This window comes from Phoca vitulina, unplaced genomic scaffold, assembly GCF_004348235.1.
Source record: "Phoca vitulina isolate PV1807 unplaced genomic scaffold, GSC_HSeal_1.0 scaffold81, whole genome shotgun sequence".
NCBI classification, from domain to species: domain Eukaryota; kingdom Metazoa; phylum Chordata; class Mammalia; order Carnivora; family Phocidae; genus Phoca; species Phoca vitulina.
In genome coordinates, this window is record NW_022589784.1 from 5,811,997 (window position 1) to 5,839,334 (window position 27,338).

The 27,338-nt window shown below is 57.0% G+C and overlaps 4 protein-coding genes and 1 long non-coding RNA gene across 11 annotated transcripts; 2 read left to right on the top strand and 3 right to left on the bottom strand.

Annotated features, from left to right (window-relative positions):
• The first annotated feature begins 1,876 nt into the window (after window positions 1-1,876).
• FCER2 (Fc fragment of IgE receptor II) lies at window positions 1,877-7,878 on the top strand. Its single transcript, XM_032394580.1, has 10 exons — window positions 1,877-1,898; window positions 2,901-3,017; window positions 3,325-3,394; window positions 3,915-4,003; window positions 4,205-4,267; window positions 4,365-4,427; window positions 4,513-4,602; window positions 7,136-7,287; window positions 7,401-7,507; window positions 7,740-7,878. Exons 1-10 carry the CDS (start codon window positions 1,877-1,879, stop codon window positions 7,876-7,878), a joined length of 912 nt encoding a protein of 303 aa, XP_032250471.1.
• Window positions 7,879-12,529: 4,651 nt separating this feature from the next.
• On the bottom strand, window positions 12,530-14,769 carry TRAPPC5 (trafficking protein particle complex 5). 6 transcript variants are annotated; one of them, XM_032394865.1, is made up of 3 exons: window positions 14,681-14,728; window positions 13,516-13,688; window positions 12,531-13,233 (listed from the first exon to the last, which is right to left on the bottom strand). In XM_032394865.1, exon 3 carries the CDS (start codon window positions 13,219-13,221, stop codon window positions 12,655-12,657), a length of 567 nt encoding a protein of 188 aa, XP_032250756.1. In that variant the 5' UTR covers window positions 13,222-13,233; window positions 13,516-13,688; window positions 14,681-14,728; the 3' UTR covers window positions 12,531-12,654. The 6 variants fall into 6 exon arrangements, with proteins under 6 accessions (XP_032250758.1, XP_032250756.1, XP_032250754.1 ...); XM_032394863.1 differs by having other exon boundaries at window positions 12,531-13,236; XM_032394867.1 differs by lacking the exons at window positions 13,516-13,688; window positions 14,681-14,728 and adding an exon at window positions 14,525-14,668 and having other exon boundaries at window positions 12,530-13,236.
• A 950-nt stretch (window positions 14,770-15,719) lies between these two features.
• MCEMP1 (mast cell expressed membrane protein 1) lies at window positions 15,720-18,671 on the bottom strand. Its single transcript, XM_032394582.1, has 7 exons — window positions 18,243-18,671; window positions 17,740-17,923; window positions 17,105-17,277; window positions 16,818-16,868; window positions 16,582-16,728; window positions 16,227-16,292; window positions 15,720-16,121 (listed from the first exon to the last, which is right to left on the bottom strand). Coding segments are annotated over exons 1-7 (717 nt in total). The 5' UTR covers window positions 18,337-18,671; the 3' UTR covers window positions 15,720-16,119.
• Window positions 18,672-21,773: 3,102 nt separating this feature from the next.
• On the top strand, window positions 21,774-24,976 carry LOC116625910. Its single transcript, XR_004298136.1, has 5 exons — window positions 21,774-21,963; window positions 22,413-22,475; window positions 22,731-22,805; window positions 24,097-24,233; window positions 24,825-24,976. It is a non-coding gene; the product is annotated as an uncharacterized LOC116625910 (long non-coding RNA).
• On the bottom strand, window positions 23,005-24,487 carry RETN (resistin). 2 transcript variants are annotated; one of them, XM_032394869.1, is made up of 5 exons: window positions 24,343-24,487; window positions 24,039-24,166; window positions 23,588-23,665; window positions 23,130-23,308; window positions 23,005-23,086 (listed from the first exon to the last, which is right to left on the bottom strand). In XM_032394869.1, the coding sequence occupies exons 2-4, from the start codon at window positions 24,154-24,156 to the stop codon at window positions 23,172-23,174; spliced, it is 333 nt and encodes a 110-aa protein (XP_032250760.1). In that variant the 5' UTR covers window positions 24,157-24,166; window positions 24,343-24,487; the 3' UTR covers window positions 23,005-23,086; window positions 23,130-23,171. The 2 variants fall into 2 exon arrangements, with proteins under 2 accessions (XP_032250760.1, XP_032250759.1); XM_032394868.1 differs by having other exon boundaries at window positions 23,052-23,308; window positions 24,343-24,486.
• Window positions 24,977-27,338: the final 2,362 nt, after the last annotated feature.

Here is a 27,338-nt window from a genome sequence, read left to right on the forward strand (position 1 = left end):
TGTGTGTGCACGTAGGTGACCCTCCGTGCGTGTGTGTGTCGGGACTGGCCCTGGGAAGCGGACAGGGAAGGCTCCCTGGAAGAAGCGACCTCCAGCCTGAGTCTTGAAGGATGCGTGGGCGGGGGGGGGGGGGGGGGGGGGGGGGGGGGGGGGGGGGGGGGGGGGGGTTCTGCAGGGGGGAGGGGCGGTGGGCGGTGGGCAGCATGGACGGGATCGCTGGAGGTGCAGGGTCCTGGGTTGGGGAAGCGGGAGTCAGCGCCTGGCAGGATTGCAAAGAACAGATGAGCTTGGGGGGTGTGCTGGGGGTTGATCGCAGGGGGCCGTGGAGAGCCACGGAAGGCCGGAAGCAGGGCTGGGAACTCTGGTGTTAAAGGGCCTGGCGTCAGGCCTGGTGTCGGGTTACCAGAAGACACCTACCAGGAGGTCGTGCCCCCCCCCACCACGTGGTTGAGCAAATAGGCTCCACTGTCACACGTCCTGGGTTCAAGTCCCAGTCCCACCACTGTGTGACATGGACGAATGACTTTCTTGGTGCCTCAGTTTCCCCAGCACCGAGCAGAAACTGTGTGCCAGGGCCTCGCGCACGGGAACCCCTGGTTGACAGGTGACCAACTAGGCCGCGCCTTCAGGGAGAAGCCAGGACTCAGCCTTAGGTCTGTCCAGCGTGGGTTCGCGCAGGTTGGGCGGCGGGATGGTGACACCTCTGGCTTCTTCCACGATGGCGAAAGATCCAGTTTGAGCCGCCATTAATCAGAGCCTGGTCACCACACGTCTCCATTTCCCCAAGGCTCAGAGAGGGGAAGTGACTTGCCCAGAGTCATACAGCAAGACAGACAGCCTGTAACCTCAGACAAGAGGCTTGTCTGACCCCCAAACCCACAGTCTTTGGCACAGTCTTTAAAGTCAAGAGACTTTTTAAAGATTTATTTATTTATTTGAGAGAGAGAGAGAGAGAGAGAGCGCACATAAGCTGGGCGAGGGGCCGAGGAAGAGGAAGAGACTCTGAAGCAGACTCCCCGCTGAGCCCGGAGCCCAACTTGGGGCTCGATCTCACAAGCTGAGATCATGACCTGAGCCGAAACCGAGAGTTGGACGCCCACCCGGGCGCCCCAGAGTCAAGAGACTCTAAAGATGCTTTGGGCACATTGGCAAAGGAGGAAACTGAGGTCTGGTGGCAGAGATTCTGCACCTCCCAGCATGACCAGGCACACAGTAGATGACTCATAAGTGTTTAGGATCTGAGGACCCACTGTGTGCATAGGGCACCTCGCTGAAAGCCTCACACACATTATTATCTCATTTGATCCTACCACGATCTCCTGAGTTGGATGCGATCATCATTCCCATTTTATAGAGGGGAAACTGAGGCTCAGAAAGATGGAGTCCCAGGCCAAGGTTGCACAGGCAGGAATAGTAACAAGCTGATTCTATTTGTGGTGCTCTGTGCCTGGCCTTGTTCAGAGCACTTTACATATTCATGAGGAGCACATCACCGCCCTTGGGCATAGGTATTATTAACATTGGCATTTTATGGATGAGGAAGTTGGACGAATGACTTCCTTGCCACGTTTATCAAGCACTTGCTGTGTACCTTGCATGTGCTGGACTCCGGGGTGCCCACCTCTGGTCTCAGGCCTGTGACCTTCCAAACCAGCTGCATCTCCCAGTTAAATGCAACATTGACTCCTGGCCATGGACTAAACAAAATCAGCCAGTGGTCACTGAGCTCCTCAGGTCCCACATGCTGTCCGGAGCCTGACATCTACCCTTCCTGCTCGTTAGAACCCAGATCTCGGCCGGAGCTATTACCTGTTAAGTAGACTGCTTTGTCTGGTGGTGAGCAGCCTGTCACTGGGAGAATCCAAGCAAGACTGCCATGGAAGAGCATTCGTACTCAGGTGAGAGGAGTCTCTGGTGCTGACACTGGCAAAACCAAGCACCTGGCCTCCTACCTTTTACCCAGGAGAGGAGAGGGGCTCCTGGGTCTCTCTCTGGGAAGAAGGCCCAGCCAGGGGCCAGGGGGAGGTGAGCCCTGACTGGCCTTCTGGGCACAGAGCCAGGAAGGAGAGGGAAGCCACAGAACCCTCCCTTCCCTGACTCAACGCCCTCCAACAAAAAACCCCACTTCAGCTGGGGTGCTGGGAGCCGGATAGAATTGGAAGCCAAGTAGAACGGGGACTCAGAACAGGGGGAATTCAGCGTGATGAATCCTCACAGCCAGGATGAGGGGAGGGGGCCCGGACCCACGGTGGGGCCACAAGGTAGGGATTGGGGTGAGGCCCCCGGGGGGTCTGACATCCAGGGAAAAGGCTGGGGAAGAGCTCGGATATTGAGGAAGAACTGAAAGCCGATGTGCTGAGTTTGGGCCAGGCCCACGGTGAGGGCTGGGGGTCCAAGGTGAGGGAAGACCCAGCTTTCTGGGCATGAGGCTGGAGATCGAGCATGGGCGTGTGAGGGGGTAACTGAACCCATAAAAGGGAAGAGGATCACGGGTGAGAGCTGGGTGGGGGTTGGCCATCTGATGAGGGGCCGTGGAGGAAGGGTCTCAGCTCCTGGTCCTGGGCGCATCTTTCTGGACAGTGACCTGGCCCCCAGTCAGGCTTGCTGACCGCTGGGGCGTGGGCAGAAGGAGTGGCCGACGTGGGGCTGGACGGCGGGAGGGACAGAGTCAGAGAGGCACGCATGCAGAGAGGGACAAAGTCCGGGGGTGGGTGCTCACTGGTGGGTACGACAGACAGCAGGGAAGGCATGCAGAGGAGGCGGGGGGTCCCCTGAGACCACTGCGTTAGTGTGGGCTCTGGACAGGCTCCCGGGACTTAGGGGCTCTGGGTGATGGGGAGACAGGCAGTTGAAGCCCAGTCTCAACCTTCCCCCTCTGGTGCTCTCCCCAGACCCAGCAGAGTTCCCAGGGTTTTCCAGACGGCGGCGATGCTGTGGGAAGGGGGTGCAGCTGGTTCTGGTGGGGCTGGCGACCATCCTGCTGTGGGCCGGGCTGCTGACCCTGCTTCTCTTCTGGCGTGAGGATACCCCCGGCCCCATGCGGGGATTCCCTCCCAGAAGCCCACTTTCCGACCCCGGGGAGCCCAACACACTCCTTGGAGTCCAATTTTCCCACCGTGTCTCCCGCCTTGTCCTCACCGGCCCCCTCCCAAGCCCCTTCTGCCCACGCTTGAGAGCTCCCCGCCCCGTCCAGGACCCCTGGCTCCCGCCCTTCCCACACCTCCCACACAGTATGCCCAAGGCCTCCAACCCCAGCTGACAGGTGGGCTGGGGGGGGGCGTACCTGGAAACCCGTCTTCTCCCCTCCTCTTCTCTCCTCCCCAGGCTGGGACACTGTGCAGAATCTGAAACAGCTAGAAGTAACCGCTGCCCGGAACGGTATGGAGGGGCCGAGGTGGGGGAGGGGGTTTCTTGTCCTGCTTCTGCCACTGACCACTGTGGGACATGGGAGAAGGGCTGGGCTCCAGTGTCCCCCCCCCGCCCCCACCCCGGAACTGAGGGTCAGCCTGCATTTCCCCCTCCCCTGGGGGTGAAAACCCAGAGACTCTTGGAGGGGAGGGGGCGCTGAGAAGTGCCTGATGGAATGCTACGTAATTGCTCCAGGCCTCAGTTCCCTCACCTGCAAAATGGGCATCATTTCAGGGCTATCGAGGCAGAAACAAGCTAAGCCTGTGAAGCACTTAGACCCTCGTCCAGTGAGCTTTCAAGAAACGCCTGTTGCATTTACGTTTCCTTCTGGGTGGGGGAGGGACAGGTGTTCATTCTATTCTGGCCTGCATTTTCCTGAGTACTCTTGCCGCAAAAATGAAAAACGGAAAGCTTCAGGCCCTGTGACCATGTGAGGGGGTCCTGCACTTGGGGCCGGGGGAGGGGGAGGGGAGCGATTCAGGAACCTGCCTTCCTGGCTCCTGAAGACACATCTTCTCTCCTGCCACCCCAGTCTCTCGGGTTGCCAAGGACTTGGAAAGACACAACGGGGACCAGATGGCCCAGAAAGCCCAGGGTGAGGGATGTCAGCTCAGGTCTAGGAGGAGGGGAGGGGTGGGGGTGGGGAAACCTGGATTAACTTGTGGGCACAGTGCACTAGACCACCTGTGAACTACAAAATGAGCAGGTGACCCTGAAGACAGGGGGGGGGGGGGGGGGGGAGACTGGGGAGGGCCCTGAGGACTGGCTTACCACTGAGCCCCCTCCCTGCAACCAGCTGCCCAGGTGTCACAGAATATGGAGGAAATCCAAGCTGAACAGAAGAGAATGAAAGCTCAGGGTGAGAAATTGGGAGTGGGGGGGAGTCCTAGAGCTGGGAGGGACCAGTGACTGGGGGCTCTGGACTCCCAACCCTCACACCAGCCCACCCCCATCAGACTCTGAGCTCTCCTGGAGCCTGGATGGACTTCGTTCGGACCTGAGCAACCTCAAGTCCCTGAGTGAGCCTTGGGAGGGGATGGGGGGGGGGGTGGGGGGGCGCTGCAAGTTTGTCTCTGACCACTGTCCCCCACCCAATCACCCAAGGCTTGAATGAGAGACACACAGCCTTACATTCACTGGAAAGGCTCCAGGAGGAGGTGATGAAGCTGTGGATAGAGCTACACAGGTCCAACGGTGAGTTGGTGTGTTGGGACATGTGTGGGACAACACAGGTGTGTGGTGATGTGCATTTGAATGTGTGGTAGACGTGTGCACGTGACAACGTGGATGGGTGTGTGCTTATGCGTGTGGCAGGGTCCGTGGGGGACACACAAGAGTTTCTTTCTGAGTCCAGCTTCTTCCCTCTACGGACCTGGAGCGGGGGGGGGGGGGGGGGGGGCGCTCGAACACTTTTTTCCTCCTCCAGGTAAAAGCATTGTTTTGCCATCTCTGGGTTCTCTTTGTCTCTCTCTCCTCTGCCCATTGTGGTTCAGCAGAGAGTCATCAGCACGATGCCCTCAGCCACGGCCCTCCCAGAAGACTGCCCCAGCCAGGGGGGACAAAGGGGGTCACCTCTGCAGCGATGGGGGTGATGCTGGCGGTCATGAGTGTCAGGGGGGCCGCGCAGCAGGCTGCAGGAAGAGCAGACATTCAATCAGTGCACCTTTAACCTGGGATAGGAACCTGGGTGTTACTGCCCTGATGTCCTCCCCCACCCTCACCCTCACCCTTGATTTTTGGTTTTCCACCTCTGGGAAGCCCCAGCTGCCCCAATTGGCAAAGAAAAGAGGAAGGCTCTGTGCTTGGTGTGAAGGAGTGCAGTCCCCTGGGACACTGTGTGGCTGTGGGAATCTCAACAAGAAACTGGCTTGTGGTCCCTCTGGGGAGGGCTCTGGACCACATTCGCTCTGATGGATGACCTTCCAATTCCTACCCAGTCCCTGGGGTGGCCTGGGGTCTGAGCGCAGCTGCAGGGCTGTCTCTCGATGACTACGCAACACTCAGCCAGGGCACTTTCCTCAAAGTTTTCTTCCCCCGCACCAAAGATTTTTTTTCTTTATTTATTTGAGAGAGAGAGAGAGAGAACGAGAGCATGAGCAGGGGGAAGGAGCAGAGGGAGAGGGACAAGCAGGCTCTGTGCTCATGCGGGGCTCGATCTCATGACCCTGAGATCCTGACCTGAGCAGAAATCAAGAGTAGGACATCCAACTGACTGAGCCACCCAGGCGCCCTACCCTTCAAAATTGTCTTCAAGTGCCCAGAGATACTCTCTTCCTGTTTTAATGTGCCCCACCCCCCTGCACCAAGGGCCACGTACGGGTCACTGGTTCGTGTGTGAGAAACACATCCAGCTTTGCTCCTCACGGAGGCTGTGGACCCCAGGCCCCTTAAAAACTCCCCCGAAACCTATGGAGCCCTCTCTGAGCATCAGTCCAAGAGAATCTATTTTAAATCAAGAGCGAGTCCGCCCGGTAGCAGTGGGTTTAACCTCACACCTGGGAGTGCTGGGTGGTGGCGACAGTGACTGAGAGCGTCCTCGGGGTGGGCGCAAGAGGAGACAGAGACCAAGGTGGCCCAAGGTCGAGGCCAGGCGGACCCAGCCCTCCATGAGCTCTCCCGATCAATCCCTCCAACTAGACAAAAATCATCTCCGTTTCCCCACACGTGGCTAGAGTCTGGCCTTGGGGGTGCTGGTAGCAAGGGTGACCAGGGCTGTTATCGGAGCCGATGGTGGGGACAAGACACGGGGAAAGCAATGCTGCAGTCTTGGCCCCACCACGTCGGCAGCGGCGCTGGCCGTGGGGGCAGCAGCAGAGAGAGGTTGCCGGCAATCCTGGGTCCCTCCGGTGATGATGGTGGTGACGAAGGTGGTTGGCGGTTGAGGTGCTTCTGACCGTGAAGGTGTTTGCGGTGCTCACAGACCACACCTGGTGGCTGAGGTGCCGCTGGCCATGGAGCGGATGCCGTGGGGATGCCGATGGTGACTGGTCCGCTGCTGACTGTGGGTCTCTTTGTGGGGATGGTGCTGCCGGAGGCTGAGGTGCTGCTGGCCTTGATGTTGGGGGTCCGTGGCAGGCACTCTGCTCCGGTGGGGGTCTTCGTGGTGATGGTGCTGCCTGTTGAGCTGCTCCTGCCGGGGAGCACGTCGGCGTCACAGCTCCGGAGAAGGCAGCCTGCAAGACCTTGTTAGGCTCTGGGGTGGGTCTGCTTTCAGCCCGGACCCCAGGGGTGACTCCAGGAGAGATGCTGCCACCCACTCTGCCTATCATACCCACGGTGCCAGCCACAGCACCAGCCATGGCGTCCACCACAGTGCCAGCCACGGCATCCACCCCGGTGCCAGCCACGGTGCCCGCCACAGCATCCACCATGGTGCCAGCCACGGCATCCACCACGGTGCCAGCCACGGCACCTGCCACAGTGCCCGCCACAGTGCCAGCTACATCGTCCACCACGGTGCCAGCCACGGCATCCACCACAGTGCCAGCCACAGCACCCGCCACGGTGCCCATCACAGTGCCAGCTACACCGTCCACCACGGTGCCAGCCACGGCATCCGCCACGGTGCCAGCCACGGCGCCTGCCACGGTGCCCGCCACAGTGCCAGCTACACCGTCCACCACGGTGCCAGCCACGGCATCCGCCACGGTGCCAGCCACGGCGTCAGCCATAGCGCCCGCCACGGTGCCCACCACAGCTGCCCCCCTGAGCCTCTCCTCCACCCCAGGCTCCCTGTGTAACACGTGCCCCGAGAAGTGGGTCAACTTCCAGAGGAAGTGCTACTACTTCGGTGAGGGCTCCAAGAAGTGGATCCAGGCCCGGTTTGCCTGCGACAAACTGCAAGGGCGGCTGGTCAGCATCCACAGCCAAGAGGAGCAGGTGGGCCTGGGCTCGGTGGGCAGGGGGGTGTGGATCCCCACCTCGACCTCTTGCACGGTGGGAGGGACCCGGGCACAACTCCCCAGCCCTTCCAGTCCTGTCCTGCTCCCCAGGACTTCCTGGCCAGACATGCCAACAGGAAGGGCACCTGGATTGGCCTCCGGGACCTGGACAGAGAGGGGGAGTTTATCTGGATGGACCAGGGCCCCCTGAACTATAGGTAAGGAGGGGGAATGTTGGGGGGGGTGAGGCCCCGACTCAGAGAGGGGGTGTGCCTCTCTGCAATGACCGGCTTGGGGGGCAGACCCAGGTGGAGGTGAGGGGATGTGGGGGGGGGGTACTCCTGGGCTGCAGGGATGGGGTGGGCAGGGCCCAGACTCTGACGGATGTGTCTAGGCTGAAGGCAGTAGGGCTCCTTCCCCCTCCTCCATTCTCTGACCCTTCTGCTTCAGCAACTGGCGACCGGGGGAGCCCAACAATGGGGGCCAGGGTGAGGACTGCGTGATGATGCAGGGCTCCGGAGAGTGGAACGATGCCTTCTGCGGCAGCCGGCTGGACGGCTGGGTGTGTGACCAGCTGGCCACGTGCTGACCGCCCACCCGCCACCTCGGTCCCCCCGGGGTTCACTGGGACGTGCTCCGAGACCCAGACCCTGACAGTCCCCAGCCCACCTGCGAGGTGCACCCCTGCGTCGCTCCCCTGCCCCAGACACTGGAACAGCCACGCCCACAGCCGGGCTCTGAGGATCCTCAACAATTTGTGGCTAAGGGCCCGCCCACATTTTCTCCTGCCCAATCGGAAGAAGGGCTTTTGACCCACCCCCGGGCTCCTGCCAACCCCCCAGAGGATCTGTCCCTTGCTCCTCAGCCCAGCTGGCTGTCCCCACGTCCCTGCCTTCAAGTGCTCAGAGGACCACCTCAGAGCAGTGGCGGCTGCCTCAGGGCCCCGTGTGCTTCCTCTGTCAGGCCCACCCACCATCTGCTGGAGTCAGGAGGAGACCATACCCCCACCCCACCCCTGGGGCCTGGTACACAGAAGGCCCTCAGCAAATGCCGGCAGGCCCAAGGGTGGCCTGCTCACCCAGTCCAAAGGTGCTGGCCCCACCCCGGCACAGGTTTCGGGAGGCGTAGGTGGCACCAGCCCCAGGCTTGGCCAGGGTCAGTCCCTGCACCAGAGGCTGAGGAGGGGGGCAGGCCAGGATCGCAGGACACACCGCGTTAAACTCCTCGCCCGCCCACCTCACCCCCAATTCCTAGCCTAAAAAAGGAAGAATCAGTCTGCTCACGTGGTTCTCAGGCGCCCTGGAGGGGAATCCATGAGGAGAGGCCCATACTGGACCACCCGGGACCTGGGAGCCAGGGTCCGGGCCAAGGGGGCTGGGGAGGGCGTTCCAGGGGCACCCAGGGGTCCTGGGGCCAGGAAGGGCCAGGGCTAGAGCTAGCTCTAGGTCACCTGTTGTCTACCCACTGCTCACCCGATTTCTGCCTCCTCCAGATCCCCCTTGGAACTCCAGGCCAGTGCATAACTGCCTACCTGAGCTCTCCAAAGGGGACCCCACTCTGCCACTCAGGCCAACGTTGGGGTCACACTCAGCACCTGTTTCCCTCACTGCCCCTCACCCCCGAATCCTCAGGGAAATCCATGTGCAGAATCTGCCCACTTCTCACCACCTCCAGCAACCGCTTTGGTGTAGCCCTCATCCTAGCTTGCCTCAATCTCCTTCTTCACTGCCCCATACCTTCCAGAAGTTTCCTTCTGGCTCTGAGAAAAATAAACAAAAAACAAAACCCAAAGTCTTACAGGGTGCTTTGTGATTGCAGAATCCCTGCAGCTTGCCTTGTCTCCCCAGCTTCACCTCCCCCAACCCCAGCACCCACACCAGCCTCCGCACTGGCCCTTACACATGGAGGCTCACCCCTCCCTCAGGGCCTTTGCACATCCCCCCCCCCCAACTTGCTCCTCAGTGAGGGCTATCCTGGGCTCCCCCTCCCTCCCATTTAAAATGACACCCCTGACTCCAGATCCCTTTTATCTCACCCTACTTTCTCACCACAAAGTCTTCCCCTTCCAAGAAAATGTGTCCCTCACTGATCTGTGTGTTCTCATCCCCCCCGGGCTTGAATGTGACCTTCAGGAGAGCAGGGGCTTTTGTTTTGTTCTCAGCTGTGACCCCAGCACCTGACCCATAGTAAGTGTTCAATAAATATCTGTGGAAAAATGAATGTGTGTCCATGGGCAAATGACCTCTTCTCTCAGAACCTGCTTCGTGGTCTATTAAATGAGGGGAAGCATCACGCCTGCCTGGTTCACCAAGGACTGGTGTTGGGTTCCTTCCTCTTCCTTACTCCGCTCCCCCCCCCCCCCCCCCCACCCCCCCCCCCCCCAATCTGGGGCTTCAGTAGAGACTGTATCTGCAGCCCAAAGCATCCTGTCAGAGCCACTTCAATGGGAAACCTGCCCGATCTGTTCTTACCTCCCCCCCATCCTATAGATTGTTCACAACTCCCTTGTCCACAAGTCCCTATTCACCCTCAGCAGGGAGAAACAGACCCTGGGCCCTCTCCCAGCCTACAAGCTCTCCAGCATCCCTCCCTAGGGGAACAGCCCCTCTCTTCCCCTCCCACTCTTTCTCTCCTGCATCCTTCACTGCTGGGCCCCTGGATAGGGCTGGCTGGCCCATTCCTGCCCCCTGCCCCTTGCTTCTGCAATCTGCCCCTCACCCAGCAGGGCCTAGAAGCCACTCTCCAGGGGCTCTGGGGGGCACCTCAGGAGGCTAAACCCAGACTCCTGCACTTCCCCCTGGCTTCCCAGCATGCCCCGGCTCACTCCTCCAACCCTGCACCTTCCATCCCTGCGAGGACCGCCCTCCTGGACTCCAAACCTCAAATCCTGGTTGGCCTCCTACACACGGCCCCCTCACCCGATTCAGACCACCACCCTGATCACCCCCTCCCCCAGCCCCCTTGGGGCCCCTTCCCCCCCCCCCCCACAGCTATTTCCTGCCCAAGACCATCTCCGGTGCTACACATGGTAGGTGCTCAATAGTTCCATCTAGGCTGTGGATGCTCATGTCCTTTGCTGGGTGCTGAAGCCTACCCCACCCCTTGCTGGAATAACCGCCCCCTTATCAGACTTGGCACCCGGGCTCTCCCCACCTCATGCCGACCTCCACAAGGCATCCCAAAAAGCAACTGAGAAGCTGCATCCACCCCACCCCTAAACCCTCCGTAAACTGTGAGGGGACCCAGCCGAGGGCACCTGAAGTTCTCTTTCACATCAGACTTGAAATTCAAGTCTGGGAGGGGGGGCCTGGGTGGCTCAGTCGTTAAGCGTCTGCCTTGGATCGAGCCCCGCATCGGGCTCCCCGCTCAGCAGGAAGCCTGCTTTTCCCTCTCCCGCTCCCCCTGCTTGTGTTCCCTCTCTCGCTGTGTCTTGTCAAATAAATAAACAAAATCTTTAAAAAAAAAATTTTTTTTTTAAAGAAAAAAGAAATTCAAGTCTGGGAGAAGGAAGAAAGGAAAATTTGAACAAGTCCCCTCCCCACCAAAAAAAAATCTGGCAGGATTTACCTTGGGGAGGAGGAGTGACCAGGAACTCAGGGAGGGCGGTGGGCCAAAGGGAAAGGAGCGGCTGCCTTAAGGGTCAGATTTTACTTTTTATTTTTATTTTTCTAAGATTTTATTTATTTATTTGACAGAGAGAGACACAGTGAGAGAGGGAACACAAGCAGGAGGAGTGGGAGAGGGAGAAGCAGGCTTCCCGCTGAGCGGGGAGCCTGACGCGGGGCTCGATCCCAGGACCCTGGGATCCTGACCTGAGCCAAAGGCAGATGCTTAATGACCAAGCCACCCAGGCACCCCCAGATTTTACTTTTTAAACAAGAAACACACAAGAGCACCTGGCTGGCCGGGTCGGTAGAGCATGCCGGCTCTTAATCCTGATCAGGGTTGTTGAGTTTGAGCCCCCTGTTGGGTGATTACTTAAAAATAAAATCTTTAAAAATAAAATAAAGGGACGCCTGGGTGGCTCAGTCAGTTAAGCGTCTGCCTTCGGTTCAGGTCATCATCCCGGGGTCCCGGGATCGAGCCCCTCATGGGGCTCCCTGCTTAGCGGGGAGCTTGCTTCTCCCTCGGCCTGCTGCTCCCCCTGCTTGTGCACTCATGCGTTCTCTCAAATAAATCTTAATAAAAATTAAAAAAAATAAAATAGAGGCGCCTGGGTGGCTCAGTCAAAGATCTGCCTTTGGCTCAGGTCATGATCTCTGGTCCTGGGATCAAGCCCCACGTTGGGCTCCCCGCTCAGTGGGGAGTCTGCTTCTCCCTCTCCCTCTGCCCCTAATCGTGCTCGTGCGCAAGCTCTCTCTCTCCCTAATAAATATAAAATCTTTTAAAAAATAAAAATTTAAAAATAAATAAGCAAGGAACATAAATGTGTTCATAGATCATCGATATCACCTTCAAAATATTGTAGGCACCCAGATGATTCTGAAGTGAGCCCACCCATTTCCCCCGGTCTCTGGAGGCAGAGTTCTCTCCAAGTGTGGCCCCTGGAGCATAAGCAGTTCCTGGGAACTTGTTAGAAATGCAGATCCTCAGCCGGCCCAGGTCTGCAGAATCTGAAACTCTGGGGGTGGGGTCCAGCCACCCCAGTTGCAACCTACTCTGTGTCCTAGAGCACTGCTTCTCAAAATAAGGTACACAGGACTCCCCTGGGGATCTTGCTAAGATGCAGACCCGCAGCTGGCAGGCATGAGGTGGGCCTGAGGGTCTGCACTTTGACCAGCTCCCAGGACATGCAGATGCTCCCATGGTGGGATGCACTTTGAGCAGCAAGGGTCTAACGCAGGCGTCAGCCACCACCCTCTGCCTGCTTTCTAGGCACACAGCCACACCCACTCCTTGGCCTACTGCTGTCTACACCGCAGGGTAGCTGGACAGAGAGTGCTAGGCAGAAACTACTATCTGGGACTTTACAGAAAAAAGCCAGCCTCTGGTCTAAATGAGGCTCTCTTAGCCTGATGCCCCCCCCCCCCCCCCAGCTCTCCACCCTGGCCTCTAATTGTGATTCCAGAGAGTAGCAGCATTCTCCCACCTCCAGCCAACACCGCAACTCCTTCTGCAGACTGCCCCCCACACTGCCCCCGGCCTCCCACCCAGCCCCATCTGTAAGCGCGGGCTGGCTGGGGGAACCTGGCCCACCCCCACCTCGCCACTGTATTATAAACATGCTTGGGTCTTGGCCTCCCTCACCAGCCTGAGGCAGGCACCTGGGTCGAGGCGTCGGGTGGATCTGTGAGGCCCCCCACACAAGACACAAGACACACTTGGGAAGGGGGCGACTCTCTGCATTCTTTATCTCCCGCGGGGGTCAGCGGCCCTCCAGGGCCCGGTCTCGGGCTATGACCGCCTCCTCAAACTTGATCATGAGCGTGGTGCCCTTGTGCCAGTGCGCCGTGACCTTGGCGGGGAAGCCGCTGTGTGTGAGCACGGCCTCCACGATGCCCGCGGTGAAGCTGGCGCAGTTCAGTGTGCTGTTCTCCTTGGGCACCGAGATGTAGGTGTTGATGAGCGGCTCCCGCTCTATGATGTAGAAGGTGCGGGCGTCATCGTTGGCCTGCTCCAGCTTGTCGGCCTCCTTGCCGAACAGCGCCTTCCACACCGCGCCCTTGACGAAGAGCAGGGCACCCAGCACCTTGGTTTCGCGCCGGGCACCCTTTTCGCGAGCCACCAGCGCGTCGAGAACGCGCGCGCCCACCTGGCGGCCCAGGGCGGCCAGGCGCGCCTGCAGCTCGGCCACCGAGAAGACCCGGCTCTGGCAGTGCTGCACCAGCTCGGAGAAGAGCAGCGCGAAGGCGCTCAGGCTCACCTCGGTGCGGGGCCGCGCCAGCGCGCGCTCCAGCAGCGCCGACTTCCCGCGCGTGAAGCGCGCCTCCATGCTGCCGCCGCCCTGCTGGGACCCAAGGAACCGCGTGTCAGGGGACGGAGATCGTGGAGGAGCACTGCCCCCCTCCACCCGTTTTGTGTCGTCCGCTGCTGACCTCCCATGTAGGAAGAGAAGAGAGGAAGGAAAGGAAGGAAAGGGGGCATCCACCTGCACGTAAAGCACGCCTCCTCCAGTAAACGGAAATGGGGAAAGTAGCTTTACCCCTTTGGCGGGGAGAGGGTTGGGGGCGGGGGGTTAGAGGACACGAGAGGGAGACCAGAAGGCGGGACCAGAAACCATCCCAACCTTCGAGTTCCAGGTGACCGATCCCACGTGAAAAGCACCTTCGTGCCCCCTCTGCCACCTGTGGGAGCAACTAGAGAACTAGTGCATGGGGGAGGGGGCAGGGATGGGGGGGCCGTCAGAGGTCTCTCGGGCACCGTCCCCCGCAAGCCTCCAGAAGCGACAGCGCTGACTTCCTGCAAATGAAGAGAATTTGCCCGCCTCTCCCCTGCGGAAAGCCAAAGAAACCAGAGAGGGGAGTGGGGCGTGTCAAGAGCAACAGCCTGGAGGGTGTGGGGCGTGGGGGACGGACAGACGACAGACACGGGACAAGCCAGGAGGAAGGCTCTGACAGCGCCCATCTGGCACGCACGAAGCACGCCTCCTTGAAGATGCGGATGGGCCTTCGTTTGTAAGGAAGACTGGAGGCGGCCGCAGAGAAGGCGTTGGGAACCCCTCCACCTCCGTGCCCTCCAGAAAGGTAGCGGGACAGTGGGAGATAAAGTGGAGGAGGCGGACTGTGAGACCCGGGGTTTGGGGGGGCCAGGAGGGGCGCTGTGATCCTCCCATCCTAGTGCACCAAGCACTGAGACCGCCACGACGCTGACCTGCGGTGACGGTGGGAAGGAGCGGATGGGAGTGCCCCTCTCTTCCCCCGCGCCGACCCTCGCCCACGCTTGTGTGAAGCCGCTGCCAAGGGTGGAGTCGGGAGAAGGAGCTGAGAACCCCGTTGCCACTGAGCAGGAAGGGGTAAGAGGCCGGAGGGGTCTGGGGATGCTGGGGCTGCCCCCAACGAGATCTGCGTGGGGAATGGGAAGACCAGCGCGGGGGGGAGTCCAGGGGCTCCAAGACGCCGCCCAGGTGCGCATCCGTCTACACGGGGAGGGCCCAGCGCGCGAGATGGGAGGGGGAGGGTTGCCCCCCACACACACCGGGCTGCGATGGGAGCCAGTAAGCTAAGCCGCGGAAAGGCCGGAGCCCCGAGACCCCCGAGCCAGCGTGGACCCGACAGAGGGGCCGGGGAGGGACCCACCCTCCTCACGGGCCCTTTGCGTGGGCCGAAGCGGACGGACCCGGGATCGCGGACGCCGAGACCGCAGCCCAGGATCCCCAGGCGCGCGGGAGGCTGGGGGTCCCGGAGCGGGCAAGACCCGGCGCGGATAGGGGTCGCGGGCGGGTGGGGTCTCACCAGCGTACTACGGCCGTCGGTTTGGCCGAGTTGCTTTACGGCGCCGTAAAAGGCCGTGAGTGCGCAGGCGCTGCGGCGGTACGGGCTCGTGGGCGGGGCGCGCGCGCTGGCGGAGATTCCAGAGAGCGGCCGCCAGGGGGCGCGCGTGTCCCGGGCGCCCGAAAGAGGGGTGTGGCCCTGGGGAGAGGGGTGTGGCCCTGGGGCCCGGGGCCGGGCTCGCTTGGGTTGGCTCGCTCTCAGGCAAACGGTAGCGCGGATGGTCACCAGTCGGGGGCACACATTTGACGATGGGCCCACGTGTCTGTGTGAGGGGCACACATGTCTGTTTGTCCTGGAGGCACACCTGTGCCTTAAACACACATTGTCTTGTCTTAGGGACACGTGCGTTTACTCAGGTACATGTTCTCTTAAGGGACATGCATCTGGGGCGCCTGGGTGGCTCAGTCGTTAAGCGTCTGCCTTCGGCTCAGGTCATGATCCCAGGGTCCTGGGATCGAGCCCCGCATCGGGCTCCCTGCTCGTCAGGAAGCCTGCTTCTCCCTCTCCCACTCTCCCTGCTTGTGTTCCCTCTCTCACTGTCTCTCTCTCTGTCAAAAAATAAATAAAATCTTAAAAAAAAAGGGGGGGGGACATGCATCCATGAACCAGGGGCCTAGGGCACTTAAGGGCATGTGCACTCACGGCCGCATGCTCAGTGGACATATACACTCAGGAGCACAGTTACGCCCGGGGGTACCTGCTTAAGGGCTCAGACATATCTGTGGGCCCACCTGCACACAGGGAGACACCGTCCATCTCAGGCACACACTCTTGGGCACAGAGACTGGGTTACTCCCTGGGTACACGTTCATGGACACACAAAGACCAACTCGGGGCATTCATTCCCACACAACCTCGTGTCCCAGGGCTCCTGGTATCATGTCCATGGGCTCACTGTGTGCCTTTCCCCATCTCCCAACATTTGCCAGACCCTCCCCCACCAGGTCCCCAGAGCCCCCCAGGTGCTCCCAGTATGAGATCTAAAAGCCACATTCTTTTGCATAGGCCTTTATTGTCACAAATCACAAACCGTGAGTGCAGAAACAAAGGAACATACATGGGTACACGCTCCGAACCCCCTCGGTTGCATAATCAGTCACACTCACATCGGCACAGGGCACACACTGCAACAGCCACAATTATAGTGATACACGGGGTGCCCCACGCACAGCGCCACCGTGACACACTTATACACAACGTACCGCAGGACACTCACGCGCGCTCACAGTGCTACCCGTGTTGCCCACACCCACACTCACACTGACACACTTTTGGGGTCCTTGCTGACACAGCCACCCACTGTGTCATGCATCATGCTCACAACACACCATGATCACACATGTGGCCAGCTTCACTGGGAGGTGCAGCTGCGTCTTTGATGTCTTCTCATTTGTTGAGGTTTCTGGGTAGGATGGAGACCCAAGGTCAGGCAGATCCCTCCCCCAGGAGGGAAACTGGGGCCACGTCTGTGGCTCCCACCTCATCCACCTCCCCAGTCCCAACTTACATGAGCTTGGCTTCATCTCCAGTGCCTTGGAGATTTCCTGTAACTTGTTCTTGACCTGGTTCATGTCTGGGGGCAGGAGGACAGGAGAAATCTGGTGTGGGGTCTCACACAAGGCCCCCATGTTTATTGGAAGCCTCCTCCCTGCCCAACCCCCAGCCTGGGGTGCTGCGGAGCCCGTGTACCTGGTGTTCCCAGCAGCATTTAAATATCCCCTGAGTGACTCAGAGGGTGACATCCATCATGCCTCCAAACCCCCCTGTGCGCTGGGAGAATGGGACCCCTGCTGTCCCCTCCCCCCAATTCCCCAGCACCCAGCATGAGATGAATTCCACCCAGTGAAGGTCTGCGACGGCACCTCTTAATAACGTCGTCATTTTATCACTCTCGGACTGGACATCTCTCTTGACCACGTTAATGCCCTGCTTGGCCTCCATGATGAGCCGCCGGACGGAGCTCCAGCCCTGATTCTGTTCCTCCTGACACTCTCGCACCGATTCGGAGACTGAGGCATGAAGTGGGCATGTCTGTATCACTGCTGCTCTCCTTACCCCCACCCCGACCCCTTGGGCCTCCCCCAGGTCCCACCCTCACCGTTCCAGAGCTCCCTTTTCAAGACCAGCAACTCCTGGGACATCTCAGAATCTGTTCAGGAGGAGGGGCAGGGGAGGCAGGAAAAGCCTTGAGGTGCCCCCAGTTCTGTAGGCCTGGGAACAAGGGTGGGGGAAGGGAGAGGAACGAGGGAGAAGGGAGACAGGGTGGAAACACTGGGCCGCGCACCTCCTGAGGACCCCCTCCACACTGCCCCAGCCCCCCACCAAAAAAACAAAAAACAAAACAACAACAACAACAAAAACCCTGAAACGAAAAACCCTACTCACTCTTTGCCAAGACCAAGGCCAAGAGGATGATGCAGGACAGGGCGAGGAGGGTGTACAGGATCATGAGGGCTCTGTGCAGACAACGGGGAACCTGGGCAGATTCTGAGGGTGGCCTAGACAGGGTTGGGACTGGGGTAGAGGCAAGACAGGTGACCTCCAGGGCCCAACACCACCACCCAAACCATCAGTACTGACTCTAACATCATCAGAAACTCTGTCACCTGCACCTGCTCTTCCCAATACCATAGCCGCTGTGACCACCAACATGCCCACTGACCAGAGCCACCAGCAGTTGTCCCTAATGCTGTCATCATCATGCTGCCCTTACCATCCCCTTTGCCAGCACTCACAACGTCAACAGTAGCTGTCACCAACACCCATCAACATCAGTGCCTACCATTGTCAGCATTGTCCCCAGCAACAGGTCTCATCAGCACCGTCATCGGCGCTGTCTAGGTGGTTCCTTCCTGATCCACTACATGGTCACCTCTCCACCATCACCATCACCCAAACTTTCACCAACACTTCCACCAACACCAGCACCACCGACATCATCAACCCCACCTGTGAAACTAACCCCCCCCCACCGACTGTAACACACAAGCCCTGATGACACCACGCCCCACACCACTGACCCCCGACCTCCACATGGTGCTCCTGGTTCCCGTGATGCCCTACCATGGGCCCCTCCCAAGGCTGTGCAGTGTGCGCTGGCAGATGGCTGCTTGCCCTGATTCTTGAGGGGTGAATGGCTGCCCTTCAGCTTGTCCTGGTTTCTGAAGGTCAAGGTGATATTCTCATAGTCAGGGTTATCTGCACCTGTGGGTGGGTCAGTGAGAGTGGAAACCTGCCTGGAGCTCTGGGGCGGCGGTAGGGGTAGGAAGGGGGCTCAGAGATCTTGGCTCACCAAACCCCAGCACACAACAAATTTCTGGGGATAAAAGATAAGGAATGGGGAAAACAAGATCTGCTTCTTGGTTAGGTGGAGAGGGCGTGCGTGAGCGTTTGGGGGATACACATGCACACATACATTTTGGGGTAGGGGAAGGAGCCCTGTGACCCCACTTTCAGCCCCTTATCTCTCCCATCCCAATCTCTCCCAGCTGACCTCTCCCCTCCCCACCCCGAGGTGCCTGACCTTCCTTATCGGCTGGGGCCCTCTGTTTCTTGTCTTTGAAAGCTGCTGTCTGCATCTTGACCTCCTGCTTTGTGTAGATTTCCTCAGACTCCATGGTTCCCAGTCTGCCAGTTTGCCCACACACATCCCCACCCACCGGAAGGTGTCATGGCAAATGAGGAAATCTCTGGGTTGGGGGTAGGGGGAGGAGAGATCAGTCTCCTCTTTTCAGTGACCCGGGACCCTCCAGCCCTGGGGCATCCTCACCGCCCCCCCCTCCCCCAGATCAAGAGGGTCTTAGGAGACCAGAGGTCTCATGGAGGGCCAAGCAGAGAAGCCCATAGACCCAGAGACAGGAAACAGCATGATCAGGAACCAGCAACAGAACTGTTGGCTAATTCTATGGTGGTCATCATGTTGCAATATACAAATGTATCAAATCCACACCTGTGTACCTCTAACCTACACAATGTTGTAAGTCAGTTATACTCAATATAATTAAATTTTAAAAACTCTAAAGGATGGTCACAAATGGACACAAAAGGACACAAGCTATGTATGTGTCTACCCAAATGAACATTGTCCCCTGCCCCTCTCAGGAGAGAATCTAGGCCCCTGGGACTCCCACCCTTTAGGTTTGAGGTATCTGGGCTTGGAGGCAGGATTCCTAGGTCTCCCACATCTTCCTACCCCCTGCCCCAGTCCTACCCCTCAGCTCCACCCCAAGAAATTCTACTTCTTCAAGGCCCCGTGGAGGAAAGGGAACGGATGTGAGGCAAGGGGACCAATCACTTGAGCTCCACCCATATCTGAGACAGAGCCAGATGCACGCCTTGACCTAACGCTGGACATGGTGTCCCCTCTCCCTGGGTCCCCAGACAGAGAAACACTTGGAAACACTCTCACCCACGCATCTGCTCACCTACCCACACTCATGCACACTCCCGAAAACCGTGATACATCTGCTCACATATTCACATGGCTTGCCCATTGGCAGGCTTCTACACGTGTTTGCCCCAGAGAAATATCCATATTCATGCATTCACATGTCTGCTCTTTGTCTAGATGTCTTCAAGCTCTCTTTGTGTCTGTGACCTTGAAAACTGGAGATAAAAACGAGACAAAGTTTGTAGGGAATTCTCTCTTTAAGTTTAGAACAGTGCCTTCTGGTAGAAATATAATGTAAACCACATCTTTAATTTAAAATTTTCTAGCAACCACGTTCAAAAGACAAAAAGAGACAGGCTAAATTAATTTTAATAATGCATCTTATTTAACATAATATACCCTCAAAATTATCACTTCAGCATGTAGATGATACTAAAAAATTGAGATATATTACTTTTTTTTTGGTACTAAATCTTCAAAAATCAAACGTGATTTACACTCACGGGACATTTCAAGTGTTTGGTGGCTGTCATATTGGACAGCGCTGGTCTAGACCATTATGGTTCTCTCCCTTTGGAAAAAGTAAGTAAAAGATAATTAAAAAGACTTTTTAAAAAAGATTTTATTTATTTATTTGACAGAGAGATAGAGCATAAGCGAGAGACGATGGGGGGGAGTGGCAGAGGGAGAAGAAGCAGGGTTCCTGCTCAGTGGGGATCCCCTACCAGGCTGGATCCCAGGACCCTGGGATCATGACCTGAGCTGAAGGCAGACACTTAACTGACTGAGCCACCCAGGCGCCCTTTAAAAAGACTTTCTATGTTTTAGCTTTTAAATATGTGATTAAATTTGAGATAACTTTGGAATGGTCCCCCAAGGTTTGATGAGAATAATGCTCTGTTTTCTAAACTATTGCCGACCTTGTCTGCTCAAGGATGACTGCTTTAACAGTGTTTTGCTGCCAACTCCTCTCTGATTTTAGAAAGAAGTCCGCAATTGAGAGAGATTCGACCCTCTCCTGATGTAACCGTCACAGAGGAGACAGACCAATGGGCAGCTGGCTCTGCTGTGATGGACAGGTGCAGGGGGTGGGGCCACAGCATCGCACATTTCTGTAGGTCGGTTGAAGCGAAGACCAGGCTCCATCCAGCCCTCTGGACAAAATAGCAGTTGTGAAACTGGAGGCCCACGAGCAATCACAGTGGCTCAAGAGGGCTCTGTGAGGCTTCTCGACCAGCCCATGTCTTAGGGTAACAGTCTCAATTTTCTTTTAAGAAAGAATATGCGTCTCCAGGACAGCTAACCATAAACCAATGATTGGTTTAGAGTGGGTACATGATCCAGGCCCACCCAATCAGAGTCTAAGATTTGGCACAGGGGTGGGCACATGAGCCAGATTCAGCCAATGAAACTCAGGGCTGCGACTTTTGGGGCATTAACCAGGAAAAAAGGCATTTCCTCTTTTTTTTTCTCTCCACTGGGGCTCTCAGACTGGGAATATGTTAGCTTGGAGCTGTGATGGGGGAGAACCTGCTGGAGAGAGAAGCCAGCGTAGGAAGCAGACCTGAGAGGGAGTCGGATCCTGGAGACATCATTTGAGGGCTAGATCCACCCGAACCTGAATCTGTCGTTCTAACCCTGGGCCTCTCGGTGCAGTCGGTTAAGAGTCTGACTCTTGGTTTCGACTCAGGTCCGTGATCTCAGAGTTGTGAGATCGAGCCCTGCATCAGGCTCTGTGCTGAGTGCAGACTCTCTCTTCCTCTCCCTCTGCCCCCCCCGCGCCCCCCCCCCCCCCCCGCCCCCCTGCGCCTGCACTCTCTCTAAAATAAATAAGTCGATCTTTAACCCTGGGCTTCTCAGTTACATATCCAGAAACTTCCTCTTTTTTTTTTCTTTTTAAAAGATTTTATTTTTAAGTCATCTCTACACCCAACATGGGGCTCAAACTCACACCCCGAGATCATGAGTTGCATGCCCCACTGACTGAGCCAGCCAGGCGCCCCCAGAAACTTCCTTTTACTTTTGCTCAAGTTACTTGCAGTGGGGTTTGCGACACTTGCAACTGGAAGACTCTTGGCTACCTCAGGGGGGCTGGGCCGTTGGCAAGTGAGAAAATGGAGGCTTGAGAAGGGGGCTTGCCTATCCAAGTCTGCACTCTGGGACAGGAGAATGACTGTGCTGGAATTGAGGACTCTGAAGAGGACCTTCTTGGGGTCCACACATAGGGGGACAATTGAGTGGGACTTGGAGATACACAGGCATTCCAATCAGTCTGGGGACATCAGTGAGGGGGTGGGACAGGCAAGGTTCTAGACCCACCCTCTCTGCTCCTCAACACACTTCTGACTCAGTGGTCCCACCTCAACCCCATGGGGTCCCACCTCCAACCCACGTGGGGTTAGGAGGGAGGAATTAGGAGGGAAATCTCTGGATTGGGGTATGGGTGGGCTCCAGGGGCAAGAGGAGAGTTTGTGATCTCAGCTCATGGCTACCGGAATCAGACAGGGGGCTGTGCCGTCATAGAGGGTGGGTGGCAGAGATGGGGGCATAACATGGGAGGAGAGGGATGGGCAGAAGAAAGTCACGGGCGCGCCCCCCCCCCCCCCCCCGCCACCGCCTCCCTCCAGGAGAGTCCAAAACATCTTGAAAACCAGGATCACACCCCATCACCTGTTCTCCAGTGTGCTCCTGGGGCTGGGACATTTGAGTCTGGGGTCCCTTTCAAGACTGGGCACCAAGTGTTCTGAAATCTGTGTCTGCATCTCGCAGGGGCTGGATTTTTAAGACCCCTGGGTTAGGATTCCCGGGGAACTGGACCCTGAATCACCTGGATCTGTGCCGCCCAGGAAGCTGTGTAAGTGTTGCAGGTGACTCGTCTTCAGGTCAGAATTCAGACAGGGACTGATGTCTTCCAGGCGGGGATGGGGACTCGAGGTCAGAAGCAAGAGACTCTGTCCAGGGTTTACACGTCTGTGTGTCTATGTTCCTCCTTCCATGGCCATGCCTGTGTGTTTCAGTGGTGCTTTCCTGTGCCCATGTATGTGTCTGTGGCCATGGTGTGTCCCTGTGTGACCACAGTAACTGGGTTGTGTACCATGTGTGTACATGTAGTGTGTGTGTGCACCTGGATGGTGTATCCACGTGTGTATGTGGTTATTTATTCAGCAGACATTTCCTGAGCACCTACTATGTGGCATGCTCTCTTCTGAGCACCAGGAATACACCAAAGGGCGAACAAGTACCCTGCCCTGCGTTTTCATATTCAAGTGTCCGTGAGGGCGTACGTGCCTCTGTGTATTGCAGGTTGTAACTACTCGAAACTGCGCTGCACGTGTGAAAACGTGAACTTGCGGTTCGTGGCCTCAGGTAAGAGTTCTCAGCTTGCTCCTGTGAAGATTCCTTCCTGTCCACGACCCAGCTTTGCCTGTGCCCTGCTGGCAGCTCCATGAGGTTGGGGAGTGAGGGATCTCGGCTCAGGGCTCTGGGCTGAGAGATGACCCAGGGGTCCACCTTGACCCTGGGGCTTCTGGAGGCTTGGGGCCCTGAAGTGTATGCAGAGTGAGGGGGGGCGGGGGTCCCTGTCCTATCCAGACCCAGACCCCGAATGAAGCCTCATTGTAGGGGCTGGGGCAGAATGACCCAGCGATTTCCTGGAAGGCCAGAGACCCGAGGGTGACCGTCAAGGTGGCCTTAAAGGTAACACTTCCCCTCCTGAAGGAGGTCATGATCCTTGCGTGTGAGTGTCCTCAGAGGAAGTAGAGGTCTTGTTCTCGGAGGCGGGGGGGGGAGGCACAACGTGGGAGGAGAGGGATGGGCAGAGGAAAGTCACGGGCGGCCCCGGCCACCGCCTCCCTCCAGCGTCTGCGTGCCCGGCTCTTTTCGGAGACGCCAGTTCAGTCCCCCACCCCCCACAAAAGACAGCGCCGCGCCCAGACCCTCACCTTCTCAGGGTTTATTTCCAGCCCCACCCCTCCGAGGCCTGGCCACGCCCCGTCAGAGGCCTGACCCCGCCCCTCCGAGGCCTGGCCACGCCCCCCAGCCCGCCCCGCGACGCGGGGGACCTCAGGCGGTGGTCTGCAAGCGGCAGCAGCGAGCTCCGGTCCAGTCCATGCCCGCGCACTGGCAGTGGCATGTGGTCTCGGCGCGCACGTCCCACGAGCCACAGGCGGAGCCACAAGTGCAGGCAGTGACGGCGAAGCCTGCGGGCCGGAGCGGAGGGAGTCTGGACCCGGGCGGGAGGCTACCGGCCTGAGGGTCCGGGGGGAAGCTGGGGGCTCCAACACCAGGGAATGAATGGGAGCCGGATTGCGTGGGCGGCTGGGGGCCTGGACTCCAGTGTCCTAAGCTGTCCCGGAGCGGGGGCCGCAGACCAGGACCCTGGGGAAGTTGACTCAAGAAATAGAGGCTGGACTTAGGGGGAGGGGTTCCTGGGTGCTGGGAACGGAAGCGAGAGCCTGGAAGAGGTCTTCGGTACTCACCTGCGGGGCAGGTGGCCAGGTCCCCCCTGGAGGTGACGCTCCGGCAGCTCAGGCCAAAGTTCCTCATTGTCTCAACAACTGCGGGAGGGAGGAGGGAAGGAAGCCGTGAGACCAAGCTGCCCCTGTTCTCATGTGGCCTTGGCCCTGGTGGTTTGGAGATAGGCAGGGGGTCAAGAAAACTCTTCTGAGGAAGGCCCAGGTGGGCCAGGCCCTGGTGGAGAGCCATGAGATGGGAAGCTCATCACCTCCCAGGTTCTGTCTTGAGATGGGTGTTTTGGAGGAAGGAGGATTTGGAGCTTCTGCCAAAGATGGAGCTGGATGGGGGCTGGGGTTGGCTTGGGTTTGGGCGGGAGGTTTGGTTCTGGTTGGGGCTGAATTGATGGCTGCTCCATGTCAGGAATTAGAGGGGGCCTCTGAGGCCCCTGCTGAGGTTGCAAGTGAGGGTCCTCACTTAAGGATCTGGTGCCATCCTGGATCTTCTCATTGATGGCTTCATCCACTGGACACAGAGACTGGCCAAACACCAGCAGCCCCAGGACAAGGAGGAGGAGGAGGGCAAGAGCCTTCATCCGGCAGGTGCTGCAAGACAGAACCAACAGCCGGGTCAGTCCCTTCTCATCTGGGGAGGGTCAAGCCTCCAGAGCAGGTGGGATATGGAATTCTGGGTCCCTGGGGGGAACGGGGCTGGCGTCCCGGCTTTGCCAAGGCCCCCTCGGGCTGGGGTTCTGGGCTGAACAGGGGCAGCTGTCGCTTACCCTCAGGACGGACTCAGCAGGCCAAATCTCGGGCACTGATTTCATGCCTCTGCCACATCTCCCTCTTTAAGGCTTCTGCTGAATGTGGAGCTTCCTGTCTTAGCTGAGTGTCTTGGCTCCCTGGCCCTCCCCTCCCACATCCAGGACCAAGAGGAAGCCCCCAGGGCAGACTCTAGGGGCCCAGAGGCAGGAAGCTCTGCCCACCCCCTTCCCGGCTACAGTTTCCCCATTCAAGAGTCCACCCTTCTCACATCCGGGCTGGGACTGGTCCAGGAGGTAGTCCTGGGGGATGATTCCAGAAGCCCCTGTCCCAGGCACAGGCAAAGAAATAGGAGTTTGCACGCAGGGGTGCGGAACATAAGCATGAACAAAATAACACCCCCAAAATAAATAAATATGCAGTGAGAACTGCATACCATGTTCATAGCCAAATGCCTATCAACAATAGAATGGATAAAATCATGTTTTCTTTTTTCCTTCAGTGGAACAATCTGCAACAGACGGTGGCAAACTTGCAGCCCATGGGACAAATCTGGCCCACTGTCTATTTCTGTGCAACCCATGAGCTAAGAATGGTTTTTACATTTCGGGGGGTTTTTTTGGTTTTTGTTTTTAATACAAACAGATTTTTAAAATTGTGGCAAAATACATTTCACATTAAACTGATCATTTTAACCATTTCTTAAAAAGATTTTATTTATTTATTTGGGACGGACAGAGAGAGAAAGCAAGGGGTGGGGAGGGGCAGAGGGAGAAGCAGACTTTCCGCTGAGCGCAGAGCCCGATGAAGGGCTCGATCCCGGAACCCCACAATCATGACCTGAGCCGAAGGCAGACGCTTAACTGGCTGAGCCACCCAGGTGCCCCATTTTAGCCATTTTTTAAGTGTAGGGCCCAATGGCATGAAGTACTCTCACATTGTTGTGCAACCATCCCCACCAACCATCTCCAGAACTTTCTCATCTTCCCAAACTGAAGCTCTGTCCCCACGAAACACTAACTCCCTATCCCCCCTAGCCAGACCCCCTGGCTCCCACCATCTACTTTCTGTCTCTATGATTTTGCCTGTTCACACCTCAAGTAAGTGGAATCACACAATACTTATCCTTTTGTGTCTGTCTTCTTTCACTTAGCAAGATTCATCCATGTTGTGGCATGGGGCAGAACTTTATTCCTTTTTATGGCAAATATTCCATTGTAGGGACACACCACATTTTGTTTATCCATTCATCTGTTAGTTGCAACTTGCTTTGTTGTTTCCACCTCTTGTCAACGATGCCCCTGTAAACCTTGGAATGTATGAGCATCTCTGAGCATCTCTGAGTCCCTGCTTTCAGTTCCCTTGGGTATATATCCAGGAGCGGGATTGCTGGATCATATGACAATTCTGTGCTTTACTTTTCGAGGAGCTGCCAAAAAGTTTGTACATTTTTAAATCATTGGAAAAAAAATTTTAACAGTGACATATGAAAAGTACATGAAATTGAAATCCCAGTGCCCATAAATAAAGTGTTCTTAGAGCATAGCCATGCCTACTTTTTTATAGATGGTCTGAGGTTGCTTTCCCAGGTCAGTGACAGAGACTATGCCCTGCAAAGGTGAACCCGGCTACCATCTGGCCTTTTACAGAAAAAAAAAAAAAATGTCCACTCCTGGTCAATAGCAATGAGTGTGAATGAGAGATCACAATGTATGAATTGCAGCTACATGTAACAGTCTGGATGATTCTCACAAAACATAACTGTGAGCAAAAGAATCCAGACGCAGAAAAGAAAAGAACATACTGCACAAATCCATTTATTAAAAAGGACCAGGGCAGGGTGCCTGGGTGCCTCAGTTGATCGAGCATCCGACTCTTGATTTTCGCTCAGGTCCTGATCTCAGGGCCCTGAGATCAAGTCCTGTGTCTGGCTCCGTGCTGGGTGTGGAGCCTGCTTGGGATTCTCTCTCTCCCTCTCCCTCTGCACCTCCCCTCTCCCCACTCCACACACACACACACCTGCTCTCTCTCTCTCTCTCAAAAAAAAAAAAAAAAAAAGCACAACTAATCTATGCTGTTGGAGATGAGGATGGAACTTTCCTGGGGAGTGAGGGAAAATGGGAAGCTAGTGAAAATTCGAGCATACACTTCCATCTGCACAATTTTCTTTACGCATACTCTATTTCAGTGACGTGTGTGAAAGTGACATGTATGTGTGAAATCCCTATGTAAATACAACTGTGTACACAGGGCCAAAGTGTAGGCAATATTTATTGAGCACTTACCATGTGCCGGATGCAATGCTATGCACCGTGCATGCAGTGGAGCATGCACAGGAGCAAGGGGACCCCCCAGCCCTCACGCACTTTGCCCTGTCTGTCGGAGGAAGACAGACACCAAGAGAGAGCTCAATTGGCTTCACACTCCACCAGTCATCTCTGCCCAAGAGGAGAGGAACAGAGTTCTGGGAGAACTTCTGGCAGAAGAATGTGGCCCTTGGTGGAAGAATCCAGGGAAGTTTTATGGAGGAAGAGATGGCTGAGCGGAAGCTGGGGGTGAGCAAGAGTTAAGCAGGAGAACCAGTCAGGGACGGCATTCTGGGTGGAAGGAACTGCTTGTCCCAAGGCCCTGGGGAAGGACAGCGTGCACCAGCTTTGAGGAACTGAAAAAAAAACAGTGGGCAGGAAGGCAGAGAGCCTGGTTGGCATTAATAAATTTCGCAGACTCCCTTCCTTGAAGACCCCCAGACACAGCTTGGATACAAGGTAGTTCGGGACACAGCAAGAGTCATTTTGTTAAGAGCTCTGATCCTTCAAACCCTTTAGTCTCAGAACTTTTCAGATAAAAACTTTTGAGGGGCACAGAAGCGGGCAGCTCTGACTACAGGTTGGGTGAAAAGCAGGGGGCGTGTGTGGAACCCCTAGGATTCCCTGGGGACTTAGTTTGAAAACCCTTGGTTAAGTAGCAGGAAAGGGCTACATGCCCTTTCTTTCTCTTTGAAGAAAATAAAATATTT